General features: G+C 46.3%; 1 protein-coding gene across 3 annotated transcripts in view; it reads left to right on the plus strand.

Annotated features, from left to right (window-relative positions):
* The first annotated feature begins 3,109 nt into the window (after positions 1 to 3,109).
* RBMS3 (RNA binding motif single stranded interacting protein 3) overlaps positions 3,110 to 13,863 on the plus strand; it is a 700,498-nt gene continuing 689,744 nt past the window's right edge. The window contains exons 1-2 of one of the 3 annotated variants that reach the window (XM_052695879.1): positions 3,110 to 3,201; positions 3,761 to 3,951. In XM_052695879.1, coding sequence (XP_052551839.1) covers positions 3,772 to 3,951 — 180 coding nt within the window. In that variant the 5' untranslated portion in view covers positions 3,110 to 3,201; positions 3,761 to 3,771. Of the gene's footprint in view, positions 3,202 to 3,265; positions 3,952 to 13,863 lie in introns of those variants that run through there. The other 2 variants (XM_052695880.1, XM_052695881.1) reach the window with 2 other exon arrangements.

Consider the following 13,863-nt stretch of genomic DNA (forward strand, 5'->3'; position numbering starts at 1 on the left):
AAGCAGTGTTTTAATGTCATTTCTCTTGAAAAATGAGTGAGTGATCTGGGCTCCAAAACTCTTAATACATGTTGCATGTGGCAATAGACAGTCTGTATTCTGTAATATGTTTTGTTATTCCAGAGTAAAGTCTACACTGTCTTGCCACAGTGAATAAGAGCAAAGTATTCGTGCTGACTTTTTTCACACTGTTGGTACATCTGAAAAGCATTCAACATGATTTTGTTTTCTTATGAGCACGGCTTTGTGGGTGTGGATTGACTTGCCCTCCAGTGAGACTCCCTGGTTTCTGCTTCTCAACACATCGTCTTCCAGAGGAGGGTTGACACAGTTGACTCTGGTTTGCCATTCATCCACTGCAGATTCCAACATTATTCTGTGGTCTTACGATTTGAGTTTGACATTCATACTAACTTAGCTAAAGCTACTGAAAACTCACCATTACTCAGTAACGATGAGCTGCTCAGCTGTATGGCTTGTTGCATTGCTAGGGTCTGTAGTACACTCTTCCCTCCATGCTTACCCAAATAACTCAGGTCAAAACTTAACTTCCTTCTGCTTGGATATGAGGAACCTGATACTAGCCAGAAAGGCCATAGAGAAGACTGGATGGAAGTAATTTTTCTTATCTCCTCAACCTGCTGGTGCAGACTTCCAACGTGCCCAGTTTATGGGAGTTTCTGTTTGTATCTCAAAGTATGTTTGGCCTGAAGATCATTGTTCCTCTCATGGAAATTTGACATGACGTTTTAGACCTTTCCTATAGCCTGAAGAAACCTGTTCTACTTACGATTATCTTGCAATCCAATAAATAATAGCAGCTGGTCAGAAACCTGGTCTGTGTGGTGAATAGCTGGAAACACTGTTGTATTTGTTTAATTATTTGTAACAATTTTATTTTTGCAGGGACATGCTAAGCCTTTTCTTGTACAAAAGGGAAATATGAAAAAAAGGGAAAAAAAAAAGTCTTAATTTGAAATGCCAAGTACAGATCTTTGTGTAGACTTTCATATATTCCAGGACCTGCCCTTCTCTTTTTATGCATGATCACATTTGCTCCAAACATCTAAGAAGCTTCTGTTGGTGTTGGGGGTTAACATTCCTAGGATTAGAAGTAGAGCTTTCGGAGTCAAGGCCCCCCCCCTTTGGAATTAGTTTTCCTTGGTTTCCTGCCAACGTCCAGCTCCACTGAGCTTCAGAACACATGGGGAAATGTTTATATTTGGGTTAGCTTCTCTCTATTTTTAGATGGTTTGGTTTTGCTTTGAATTTTACTCTACAGATCCAAAGATGGTAGATTGGCAATTGTTATTTTCTAAGAGAATTATTTAATATTACCCATCATGACAAGGTTCCTATGTCCTTTATCTGTAATCTTGTAAGAACACATTGCAGCCTGTGAATGAATATTTGTATTTTTACTTCCATGTCATCGTTTTCCAACCTGGGCTACTGGGAGTACGTTGAGCCAAACTGGGAAAGCTCCCAAGCCCAGACTGTTGTTCCCTGTGCGTGGTGTTGACCCTGTTGTGTGGAGGGAGCAGGTGAATGCATGGACTGACTGGGGTTGGGTGATTTGCTACCTACATGTGCTCCCACTTCATGTTGACCAATTCTGCAGTTATCTTTGTGTCATCATCAGTACCATCTTTGTCATACAGCAGGATGTTTAATTCTTTCTACCCCAAAATGTGGACAGTCTTTAAATGATTATAAATAAATGATTGCAAGTACTATATTTAAATTTCAGTATTTATGGCTTGACTGTTTTATTACTTACCTCAATTTTAGATACAGATGCTCATTGTTTCAGAAAAATACTTCATATTTGCAACAAGACATCAGAGAAGACAGTAAGACCCATAAATATTTGTTACGCTTTAAGAATAATACAAAAGAATCTTTAGAGGTGTATATTTTTAAGGTGCAGGTTTGATCCTTGACATATTTTTATTTCTGTTGTGATATTAGCTCTTGCCTTTTGCCCCAATATATTGTTACAGCTGCTCAGGTGCCATCCATTCAGGTTCCCACAGTAACAGTTCTGCTGGGAAACAACAGAACCCAAGGGGAAGAACACGAGGCATGCTGCAACACCTGGGAATACTGATGGGAGTGGCCCAGTGCCTCTGTGAAGCAGAGTGCCTCCTGGAGGGCTCAGTACCCACATCAGATGGATCGGGTATAGACTGTGTGTGCTTAGAATCATAGCATGGCTTAGGTTGGGAAGGACCTTAAAGATTATCCATTTCCAAACCCCTTGCTGAGGCACAGTTGCCACCATTAGATCAGACTGCCCAGGGCCCCATCCATTGTGGCCTTGAGCTCCTCCAGGGATGGGGCACTCACAGATGTGGACTCTCCAGAAAGGTTTCCAGTTAACTTTCAAAGCAGCTGCTTATCAGGACCATGTGGTGTTAGATTTAGGAGTGCAGTCACCTGAGGGCATCCTGATAGAGGAATGGCTAGGTTTGTGGTTGCCATTTGTTAAGGTTGGCAAAGACCTATACGGTCATGAAGTGCCAATCGCTGATCCACCAGTGCCATGCCTGCTGACTGTGTCCATCATTTCCATATCCACATGATTCTTGAACGCCTCTAGGGATGGTGACTCTTCCTGTGTAGCCTGTGCCACTGCCTCACCATTCTTTTGGAGAAGAAAAGGATTTAACCTGAACCTCCCTTGGTGTATCGAGACCTGTGAGAAGGTGACTGCTGAAAGGTTGGCCCAGCTCAGGCAAAAACATTTCAGATACCGCAGGTTTGGTGTAAAACACTCGTAACGAGGTTGCATTTTCCCTGCGCTGTGGAACTTTGGTCTGAGAAGGAAGCCCACACAGGGAACGAAGTAACCGTGGGCACACTGCGGCCACGATCGCTTTAGGAGCTCACGCGTGGTTTTTTTCGGGCTGTATTTTTTGCGGAGCAACTCGGAGGGCCGGCGGCGGGTCCTGCTTGTAGCTTCCCTGCCTGATTTGGCTCCGTTTCCCTCCTCGCTCCGCTCTCGCCGTGCAGTGCTGCGTGGCGCCGGCAGCCTGAGCAGAGGGAGCTCCAGCCCCACGCAGCCGCTCCGGCCGCCGCCAGCAGCTCGGAGCCCCCATCTGCAGGGCGGGTGGTGCTGGGGGGAGGCGAGGGGAAAATAAAATAAAGGCAACACCCGGGTCAATGCTCGGCTCCGCTCGCCGCCAGCACCTCGCTCAGGTCTGAAACCGCTTCGCTTTGCTGTATTGCGCTTGCCTGGGCTGGGGGGAGGGGACGAAGGGGAGGTTTAACTTTTACTTGACATTAGCGGGTTATTGTCAGCCTCCCCGGGCCGAGCCCCGCGGCCTCCCGCGCCCCCTCGCCCGGCCTCCGCTCCTCCGCTCAACTTTGTTCAAAGGGCCGCGGCCCACGGGGCTCCTCCGGGCCCGGGACACGGACGGCGCCGATAACCTCGGGGCCGCGAGTTGGGCTCCGCGGCGGAGAGCGGCTCCGTCCGCGTTCGCTGAGTCGGGGCGGCTGAAGGCCACCGCGCCAAGGACACGCGCGCGCACACCGCACTCCCTCACACACACACACACAGAGGATACAAAAGTCGGGAGGATCGCGGGCAGAATCGCGGTGCAGCCGGAGCCATGCGTGCCACGGCCTCGTGAGGGGGAAAGGCAGGCGGGGAGGAACGGAGCGAGGAAAAGCAGAAAGGAGGAAAAGAGAGCGGGGAACGCCAAAGAAAGAAGCGGGGTGGTGGAAAGTGTTCGCCTGCTTTTGTCTCGCAATACAGTGAACTGGAAGATGGAGATGGATGTTAAGGGAGTTTCTCCGTGCCCGGAGCCCATCCCCCCGGCGGCGGGGGCTGGCGGCTGCCCGCACCAGCGCCCGCACCACCGCGATGGGCAGCCCGCCGAGCCGGCCCCCGCCGCCGACAGCGGCCACCCGGAGCGGCGGCACGGCAGCGACAAAGAGGACAAAAAGGTACGTCCGCACCGCTCCGCGCCCTCCCGCCCGCACTCCCCGGGGCGGGTGGGAGCAACCGGCCCCGCCGCCTCCGCCCGGCCCCGGCCGCGCCGCCTCGGGCAGCCCCGCGCCGCCCTTTGTGAGCGCGGCGGCGGCGGCACAGGGAGGCGGGGGGCCGGCGGCGGAGGTTGCTTGAGGACAGCGGGGCGGGGAGGCGCGGGGCCGGGGCGGCGGGCATTGTTCCGGCCGGGAGCCGCCGCCGCCAAAGTTTGCCTCGCTCGCGGAGGGGGAGGGGGGGGCGGCAGCGCCGGAGGGTCCTCCCTGCGGGTCGGGCGGCGGCGGGGGCCGCTCACCTGCGGGAAGGAGGGAGCCCGCCGCCCGCCCTCCGGCCCTGCTGTGTCATCGCGAGCCTCGGGTGGCGAAGTTCGGCGGGAAATGGGTCAGCCCGCAGCGCTCGGTGCGGGGACGTCTCCCGGCGGAGGAAAAGTCGGGAGGGTGGCACGGAGGGAGGCTGCCATTGAGATCGCAGCGGCGGTGCGCGCTTTTGTCTGCGGGCTCCGGCTTCATTTCTGCTAGTTGTCCCCGGCGTGCGGGGCTGAGCCCGGGGCTGTCGGAGCGCTGTGCGGGCGCTGCTGCGAGGAGCGGGGTTGCGCGTGCCGCGATGGGAGCGGCGGCGCGTGAGCGGCAGCCGGGCGGTTCGCTGATGAACGCCCCGTGTAGCTGCCGAGCCCAGAGCGAAGGCGAAACGGAGAAACGTTGCGATCTGCTGCCTCCGAGCCGCGGGTCTTAAAGTAGTTTTACTGTAGTTTGGTTTCGTTGCAAATGGGGAAGAGAACGGGGACGCGGCGAAGGAATGCGGAACGACGGTGCAATAAATGAATGCAACAACTCTGTCAGACCGCCTGTTTGCGTGAGGGGAGCTGAAATCGGCGTGAGAAATGCAGGGGCTTTGGGAAACCTGGTGTCTGTCACCGGAGAGCCCTGTTTTGTGCTATTTGCCTCGTACGGTTCCAGAGTTTTCAGTTTGACCGTATCCATCCTATTGTTTTAATTACAAGGGAATATCGCAGCTTGATAGTCTGAACAGGGCCTGCACAGCTCGATAGGGAGGATCCAAGGGTTTCGTTTTTCCAGTGGTACCCCGTGGTTTGTGTACGGTGGGAGATGAGCGCAGAATTCCATCTCCCGTGAGTTATGAATATTTCATTCTGACGTGACTGCATGTTACTGTGCACAGCGAAATGCATTGCGTGTGGCTGTTTCTAGGATCTCTCTCCTCGCGTCGTGTTGCTTGATGGAATGTAGGAATGTAGAATGCAGTACTTCAAAATAATTGCAATGGAGAGCCACAGTTGCCGTTCACATGGGTTGGTTGTGCTGGCACGAGGAGTATTTAAGCCCTGCCATCGGCAGAAAGCCACGCTCCATAGTTACTTTTGGCCGTGCCACACGATCTGTGTAATGCTTTACTCATTGTGGGCATGAGGAAGGCAAAGGACGCGTGGCTGAAGGTGAATGAGTGCTGGGGAAGGCTGATTATCGATGGTATGACTAATTAGTCCATTGCAATGTTGTAATTAACAGCACTGCATTGCTTTGTTCTGTATTTGCCAGAATATTTTGAACGTAAAAACAGAAGCGCTACCTTTTTTCCCCCCAGCTGTAGCCACGCAAAAGTACTGTGATAAATTCAGTTTTTATTTTTTTTAATTGAATATCAGCTTCTCCAGGCTTGCTGTTGCCAAAGGGCTTGCAATGACTTTAGCTTGTATTTTTCTGGGGAAGTACTGTGAGATTTCAAACCTTCCTCAGCGTGTCTTTTCTGGATACTATCCTGGGACGACCAGTGCCTCTTGTTAGTGCAAAAGTATTTTGGATATCTGGTGAAATAGTGGCACTAGAAACGTGATGAGAAGCAGAGAACCCACTCAAGTGGTAGTAAAATCCAACCCTACTGTAGGAAAAAAAAAAATGCAGGCACAAAACAAAACCCCCAATTTGTTGGGGATGTCATCTAAGAGCTTTCTAAATGGATTGGAACGACAGTACCATTCTATTTTTGCCCCCTAAACAAATGTCTTAGACATGCTGATACATTTTAGAAGTGTGAGCACTCTGTGTGGAAACTGTAAAGAATGAGAGAACTTGATCTTGTGACATGTATACTTACAAATTCCTAAACACTAAGATCTTACAGAGTCTGGTGATTCTACTGACAGGATGTGCTTTTTAGGATCATTCTTGAATTAAGAAGAGCCTCACGTTTTATCATTCAGCGCCATTGTCAGCGGAGGTGAAAGCAGTTTACTTCCACCTAAGTGGAAGTGGGTGAATTTATATTCTAATAAAGGTACTTTTTGCCACTACCTCCAAAAAGATCGTTGCAGCATTAAGCAAACATGTTCTTAATTCTGTGGAATTTCAGTGGAAGATAATGCTGTACTGTCCATTTCTATTGATATTGGGGTTTTTTTGTCTTTTCCCTTTTTTTAATCTGTCATATGTTTGTTTTTCATTTGTCTTTGAACTTCAATAAAATTCTGATACATGTACACTACTTGAAATACATTCCACTGTCTTCAGCTCAGATGCTGTCATGCTTAAGAGTGTGCTTCAGTGCTTTGTTGGGGGCAGTCCTAGGTTACCTCCCACAAATCTTTCTGTGTTGAAACCATCTCTGAGCAATGCCTGAGTAGAAAAATGGTGAAAGTTGGCTTTTATAATTTATTAAGTATACAGTACTTGGTGCTTTAAAGTGCAGCTGCCATTTAGGTGGGAAAAATTAAGCAGAAAAGAAGGCAAGATTTGGAAGACAATTAATATGGATGTCAATTTTTTTTCTTCCTATTTAACCAGAACACATGAGAGAATGTTTTTCAACATTGCTACGATGTTTTCCATTATTTGAATCAGAAGGAGACAGGTGTAACCCCACACAGAGCACCATGCCGACTTCTTCCTCTATGGTACAGTGGGAGAGCAATTCTGTCTTAGAAGGGATGGGTATAGGGAGTGCTGGAGGAGTTGTCTGCAGGAAATGGTGGGTTCAGGTAACATGCTACAGCTGGCGCTGGGATGAGAGTTTTCCCAGGGCTGGTACTTCACCTTAGGACTTTCAGCAGCCAGTGTTAGTGTTCTTATCTTCCAAAGTCCTCTAAAAGTTCTGCCTAGGTATGGATTTGCCCGTGCAACTTTGCGCAACCCAATTAGAGCATTTTATTTTGTTTTCCACTGAGGAAAACCTCAGGATGCCTGAGGTTTGCACAGGGCGTTTAGCACAAATGATTTACAAGCCCTCCCAGAGCTTTCACGTTATGCCTGCGTTCCAGATGTAAAGACCCCTGTGAAATATCTCCAAGGTGAAGAACCTTCTGTGTATTTAAACAGAAAACGAGCACACCAAGGTTACTGCAACAGCAAGCCTATCTGACTGGGCACGTTGTATTCTATTTCAAAAACAATTTGCCAGTGTTTGATGTGAGGGTTCTGAATTGTTTTGTGGGCTTATTTGTGCAGCACTTCCCAGAATGCTCTTGCGTGACATTGCTTTGAGTGGTACCCAGGTGTGAGCTTCTGGAGGGGAAGAGCTGAGTGCGCTGGGGGAAAGCACTTGGTATTGACTTGGGAATTCTACTCTGCTGCACATGTGTTCTGCCACGAAGCTGATTGTCAGCATCTGAAAGCCTTCTGCTTGTGAATTTACAGGACTACTGCCGTTACTGATGAAGTGGTTATCTTCCACAAACAGGAGGTCAGGAAGAGTGAAAGGATCTTTGGAATGCATTCCTTTTTAATAACATCTCTTAACATACGTACTTTTGTTTGGTTTGAAAAGCGATACGTGGCTAAGTGTTTTCCTTTAGAAAAGGGAAGACCTAAGAAACGCGATTTCTGCTTGGAGCTGGTGGTAGGAAGTTTTGTGTTGTGGGGAGGTCGTTCCAGTTACAGGTCAAACTTGTTTCCATCACTGCAGGCAGGCAGTTCCACCATTTCCAAGGAGAGCAGTTCTCAGCCACTGTTTTCCTGGAGATCTAGATGTTCTTTCAGATAACTTGGGACCAGCCCATGGAACAACTTGAAATTAAGGACCAAAAGCTGATGTTGAAGTCAGTGGTGGATAAGGGGGACCAGACTGAGGTGGGTGGGACAAAGGAAGTGGAGGCAATACTGCCAGTTGCTGATATTAGCAGTTTCTCTTGATCATTCTTTAAATCGCAATGTCCTGTACTAGTGGGAGTTTCCAATCACTGAAGACCTTTTGCCAGGTGTATCACAGGGTATGGTCCTGCCAACATGTAATGCAGATGTGAAGAGCCAAGGTCAGGCCACTGGCATCCCAGACAAACTCTTGTCACTTGGAGGTGGTAGAAATCTTCACTTGTGGTTGCTGATATTCTGAGAGTTTGATGTCAGACAGAAATTTCAGTTTTTACAGTGTGGGCAGAGGTGAGGAACTTGTCTAACTCATTGCTAAGAAAGTTTCAGAAACTTCCTCAGCCCAACAGCATCAGTTCTGACTTCTTCATGTCCACTTTTAAGCATCTTTATTCTTAAGCTGCCAGGTTCTATGATATTCACGTTGATTTGTGTTGCATAGTTCAATGTCTTCAGACAAAATGGTCTGAAGAAAAGCTTATTCAGTGCTGATTCCACCACCTTCCAGAGTTTCCAGTGCCTGCTGGCTGGCTGGATGGTGGGTCTGCCCAATGCCGCTGACCATCCTGAGTACCTCATATTTGGGGCTGTGTTCCACAGAGTCCCACATCATGGCTGTAAGGCTGACTCTCATGTGGGGAGCGTCTGCCTGGAATGGTACCCAGGGCCACAGCGCCTGGCAGGTGCCTGTGGAAGGGAGTCTCTGGTCTTTTATTCTGCTGCTGCAGGCAGCAGAGCTCTTAGCTGTGCCATCAACAGTTTTCAGTGAGCAGGGCCCAGGGGCTATCTGCTCTGAGGAGAATTTAAAAAAATTTGGATTAAAGAAATCAAAAGAGGCAATTTGCTGTGAACTGAGAGCATTGCTTTGCAGGCAGGTCTACTTCTGCATTTCCATGTATTTGATGTACTCTGCCTCTAACACTTCTCTTGCCTTCCAGTGAGAGAATCCTTAAATGAACCTAGGATTCTACCTTTATTGCAGAAATAAGCAGATGAGTTGAGAAGAATAGAGAGAAAGAGAGAGAAAACCCCAACTGCTGATACCTCAACTGAAGGCAGGACTAGTAAACTGCTAATTTGGTTAGACATCAGAGAGTCTAGAAGGAGAGATTTTGGGGATTAGGCCTCATAGTTTTCATAGCTCCAAAGTTAATTTTTGTCTTGAATTCTCAGGATAACTTTAACTGATACAGGATGCATGATTACCTCAGGTAAAATAAATAATGCATTTAAAATATATTCATTTTGAAATGGCATATTGAAAATTTAGAATCTGGGGAATGAGGTCCAGCAGTGATTTACGTCAGAGTTAGAGCATAAAGTTGGAAAGGAAGGAGCTGACTTCTGCATTTTGCCAATGTCTGCATTAAAATAGCATACTTGCACGGGGATGATTCTTGAAAGTCTGACATGACACTGAGATTTCTGAAAGTATAATATGCTATTTAAAATTGTTCCGCTCTTAAATAAATTGCATGAGAAATGTTTTGGCCAAAGGCAAACAGCTGTTTAAATTTTTCAAGCAACTGATCAATAAGTGGATGAAGCTTGAAAAGCTGATCACACTCTGAAAGGGTCCTGGGGTAAACATAGAATTGTTCATTCTAATGCTGGGATTTTATGCACAGTAAGTGCTACTTATAGTTACTACAAAATGAAGTGCATGTGTAGTTGTGTAACATATCCAGAGACATAAACAATGAACATCATGGGTGGAAGCTAAACAACACTCTTGAGTCACCAGAAACAGAACCACAAATGTTGTTTGCTGAGGACAGGCTCGCTGGCTAAAGGCAAATTTTGTCTTGGCTGCAGGAGATCTGCAAGGATTCCTGTTTGGAAGCCTGCAACATTGAAAAGGGCATTATTATCTGCTCTGGAGCCACTGGGCCATTGCCTTGACTCAGATGTAGAGGTATGTGCCTCTGTTCTGTGACTGGAAAGCAGTCCTATTCAGGACTGCACATGAGCCCATAGTTTGGCCAGTGCATGGCATATCCTTCTCGTTTAAGTAGAGCGTGTTCTCAAAAGGTCAGTGTTCACAGCAGCTCCTGTCCAAGGGTTGAGTGCCAGCCTGTAACAAATCTGGGCCTTCAAACAATGGATAATCAATGAGGCTGGAAAAGAACAATACCCTTGTTGGTGCATGCTCTGCCCAGGGTTTTGCTCGATGCTCTCAGCCTTTTTAGGCCATCCCTGTCTGTGCTAAAGCTCCCTGTGTCTTGCTGCATCCTTACAGAGCAGTAGTTCTCACTGTTCTGAGGTTAAGTTTACCTGGCTGCAAAGTGAGATGCTGCTACAGATGTGTGAACTGGTTCAGTTTTATTTGGTTCTGGATCTGGTTGTTCTGTGCCTGGCTGCAGCCATGCCACTAGCATAATAACTGGGATTATTTCCCAGCAGCTCGTGCTAGGTGGCTGTCTGTACTGATTAGCTGCCAGTAGTAATTACCCAGTAAGGGCATAAAATTTGCACAGTCTCAGAAGAGTTATTAGGTTCTAACAACCCGCTTCTCAGAAAATACCCAAACAGAAAGAGAACGGGACTGCAAACTGTAGGCAGGAAAAAATGACATCAACAGCACTGATAATATTTCCATGAAGGTATTGCTCAGATCAAGCACTAAAGTGACATTTAAACATATGAAAGAAAAAAAGGATAGACTGGAAAGATATTACAAATATTAAGTATTCTACAGTTGTTTCTTTCTTTCCTTCTTCACTTCTCATCCTTTCTCTGTGGCTCTGGAATTCTCTTCTGTCCATTCTGTTTCATTTACCCGGCTATAAGGGGAACATGAATTGTTCCAGAAACTATAGTAACTGGTGCGTCTTAACTGGGATAAAACAAGACTTAATTTGGCTTGCAGTGTAGATGAGGACTGTCATGTATAAAATTTGTTAGACAGCCACAATTTACCAGAAAAAGAGTAGTACTTCCATGCCTAATGGCTTCTGCCATGTGTTTAAATACAGCTGTTATTTTCATTATACATTCTATTAAGTGAAGCCCAATCTTGTTACAGAAGCAGAGTGGAAATGGTTTTCTTGACAGAAAAGCAAGTATTGGGTTAATAAAAACGCCAAACTCAAGCCCCTAAAGATTTTTGTATTACTGTTCTCTGGTTTCAGAGGTTGATCTTTTGAACACCTTGTCCTATAGTTCCAGAATTTATTCTTTCCCCAAGAATATTTTGCTCAAGTTGGTCAAGGTGATAACGTTGCCAACAACTGAACATACTGCAGGAAGATGAAGTATGTATTTCCAAATGTAGCTTTAGACCTCGCGTGAAGTGCTGCTATCGCTGACTGGCGAGGGGAAATAAAGTGGTTTGGCACCTGTGCCTGTTCCTTTAACCCACATTCTATGTTAATTGATTCCAACAAGTGCCTCAAGCACCACTGACACCTCTTCTTCACTACTGACTAATGACTGTGATCTCACTGAGGTTATTACTAACTATGTACTCATTGCCAGGAGCCCGTTGGGGGAATCCTCTTTTTGAATCTGAACCAATATACTCCAGTAAAGTCTTTGTGGAAGGAGAATTAAAGGGGCGATAGCTACAGTTACGGTTGCTGAAGCTATTGTATTTAGTAGTAGTATGAAATTAGCCATGATGTAATAGATACACATGGTGCTTTGCTGAGAATTTCAAAAGTATGCTAGTGCCTTCAGGTATTTGCTGTGTGAATCAGACACAATACAGGAAGGATTCCTGCAAGTCCTCACAGATAGGCAAGCACGCATGTTGTGTGGAGATAGGATGCAAGGAACTTCTGCTCTTTAGGCAAATCAAGAGTGAACTGGAGTGACAATGGAGAGCAGAGGGGGAGTCCTTGCTGGAAAGCTAATTAAAAACAGCAACTTCTTAGTGGGACTGGGAGGAAGGAGTCTGTGAGGTTCATATTCCAAGACGAAAGAACTTTATGAAGTGTGTATTGGGTCCATGTGGAGTTCAGGAAGCACAGAACAGAATCTCATGGAGTGTGCTACATGCATATCTAGGCTTCCCAGACGTTACACAGTGCCCTGGTTAGCCTTGTTAACTTTGTTGAGTGTTCTTTGAGGACATGCAGACTTTCAAAGTATGTGAAAGGTGCTTTAGTAATTAATTGGCTCACTCCTTCCCACCTATCGCTTCCTATTTAATCTTCCTATCTAATAAAAATAGTGAGTCCTTGCTAAAGCCAACAGATACAAACATTTAGTTTAGCTGAATCTGAGAACCTAGAAAGGATATCCCCCAGGATCTTAGAACTGAAAAAATCTTTTTTTTTTTTTTTTTTTGGTCTTATTTTTCCCATGACTCTCATATGATTTGCTCTTAGACTAAACTTTCCCTTTTCTGGTAGCTGATTTCAGGAAGATCAGTTCAGTTTCAAGGAACAAGAAGCATGTGTGCACGTCTGTTTGAACTGATTTATAACTAGAAGCATGTTTCAGTTTTACTGTGTCAGGGAGACATGCTGAGATTTCCAAGTGATAAACTGACTTCTGCCTTAAGAAGAGCTGCCACCACACTCAGCATCATTGACATCCATGCATGCGCAGTGTGATGCAGGAAATGACACACCATTATCAGATAGCAGTTAAGATGGATGCAGGGATATGGTGAGCTTGCTGGTGTGACCTCAAAGACAGGCAGAGATGTTCTGTAGTCACTTAAGGATGTGGAGTTAAAGTCTTCCTGTTGTGCACTTGGGGAAATTTTCATTTAACCAGAGAATACTTAAATTAGGAATGAGCCTCGAATGTTTCTCCAGAGGGAGAAGGGAGGAAACCAGCAAGCTTAATGTGAAGGAAAACTGTACTGACCAAGACCAGCAAGTTGGTAACAAAGGTTCTGACATTGATCATGGACGTGACCTTACTGCCTTCCAGAATGGGGAGGTGGTCAACATGATGGATGTCCACCGTCACCTGCTATTGTGGTTTTATGTGAAGCAGAGCCCCCTTAGATCTTTGAATGGGACCTGGAACGTGCCACTTCCAGAACATGTCAAGGGGACGTACTCCCTGCAGAAGATAAATAAATGATGAATCAATTCTAAGAGAAGCCATGTGGAGGTAGAAAGTCAGAGCCAATCAAGATCAATGTGGCTGAGGGAGCCTTTACTAGAAGGGTTGTACCACAGGACTGTCACAAGATAATCAGCCAGGTCTACATCTGAACTGGAATCACCAGTGCTGGGAAATGCTTAGTGGAGGAACAAGGCTCTAACTTCTCTGTCAGGTGCAGTCTGTGCTGTGCATGTGTTGCCTCTCTGTAAGAACCACCGACTACTTTCTTTAAGCAATGTTTTATAGCTACTTCCTTTTGCATGCTATTATACACAGAGTAGTGACTAAAGTCTTTATTGCTATTTAGCCAGCAATGCAGTTGCATTTATAACTTTATAGCTTTACTATTAGGCCTACAACCTTAGCGGCAGAATGGAAGACGTAGTAGTATGATAGACAGTAGGCTAACTGTCTCTCTGTCCATGGACTGTGGCTCTATTCTTGGTACCTCAAGACTACCTGCAATGCCGATGCTTTCTACACTTACAATCAAAATACGTGAAAAGATGGCATTCTGTAATACTAGTCTGCATTTTTCAAGTGTCTGTGCACATCATAGAATCATAGAATGGCTTGGGTTGGAAGGGACCATAAGGATCTATGTCCAGCTTTCCTTGTCGTGGACCAGAGATGCTTATGTAATGCTGACATCAGGGCATCAGGTTCCTTGTAGGCATCACATCTGGTTGTAGTATGAGACCTCTTTATTCA

This window comes from Tympanuchus pallidicinctus, unplaced genomic scaffold (assembly GCF_026119805.1).
Source record: "Tympanuchus pallidicinctus isolate F22 unplaced genomic scaffold, pur_lepc_1.0 scaffold3, whole genome shotgun sequence".
Taxonomy (NCBI): Eukaryota; Metazoa; Chordata; class Aves; order Galliformes; family Phasianidae; genus Tympanuchus; species Tympanuchus pallidicinctus.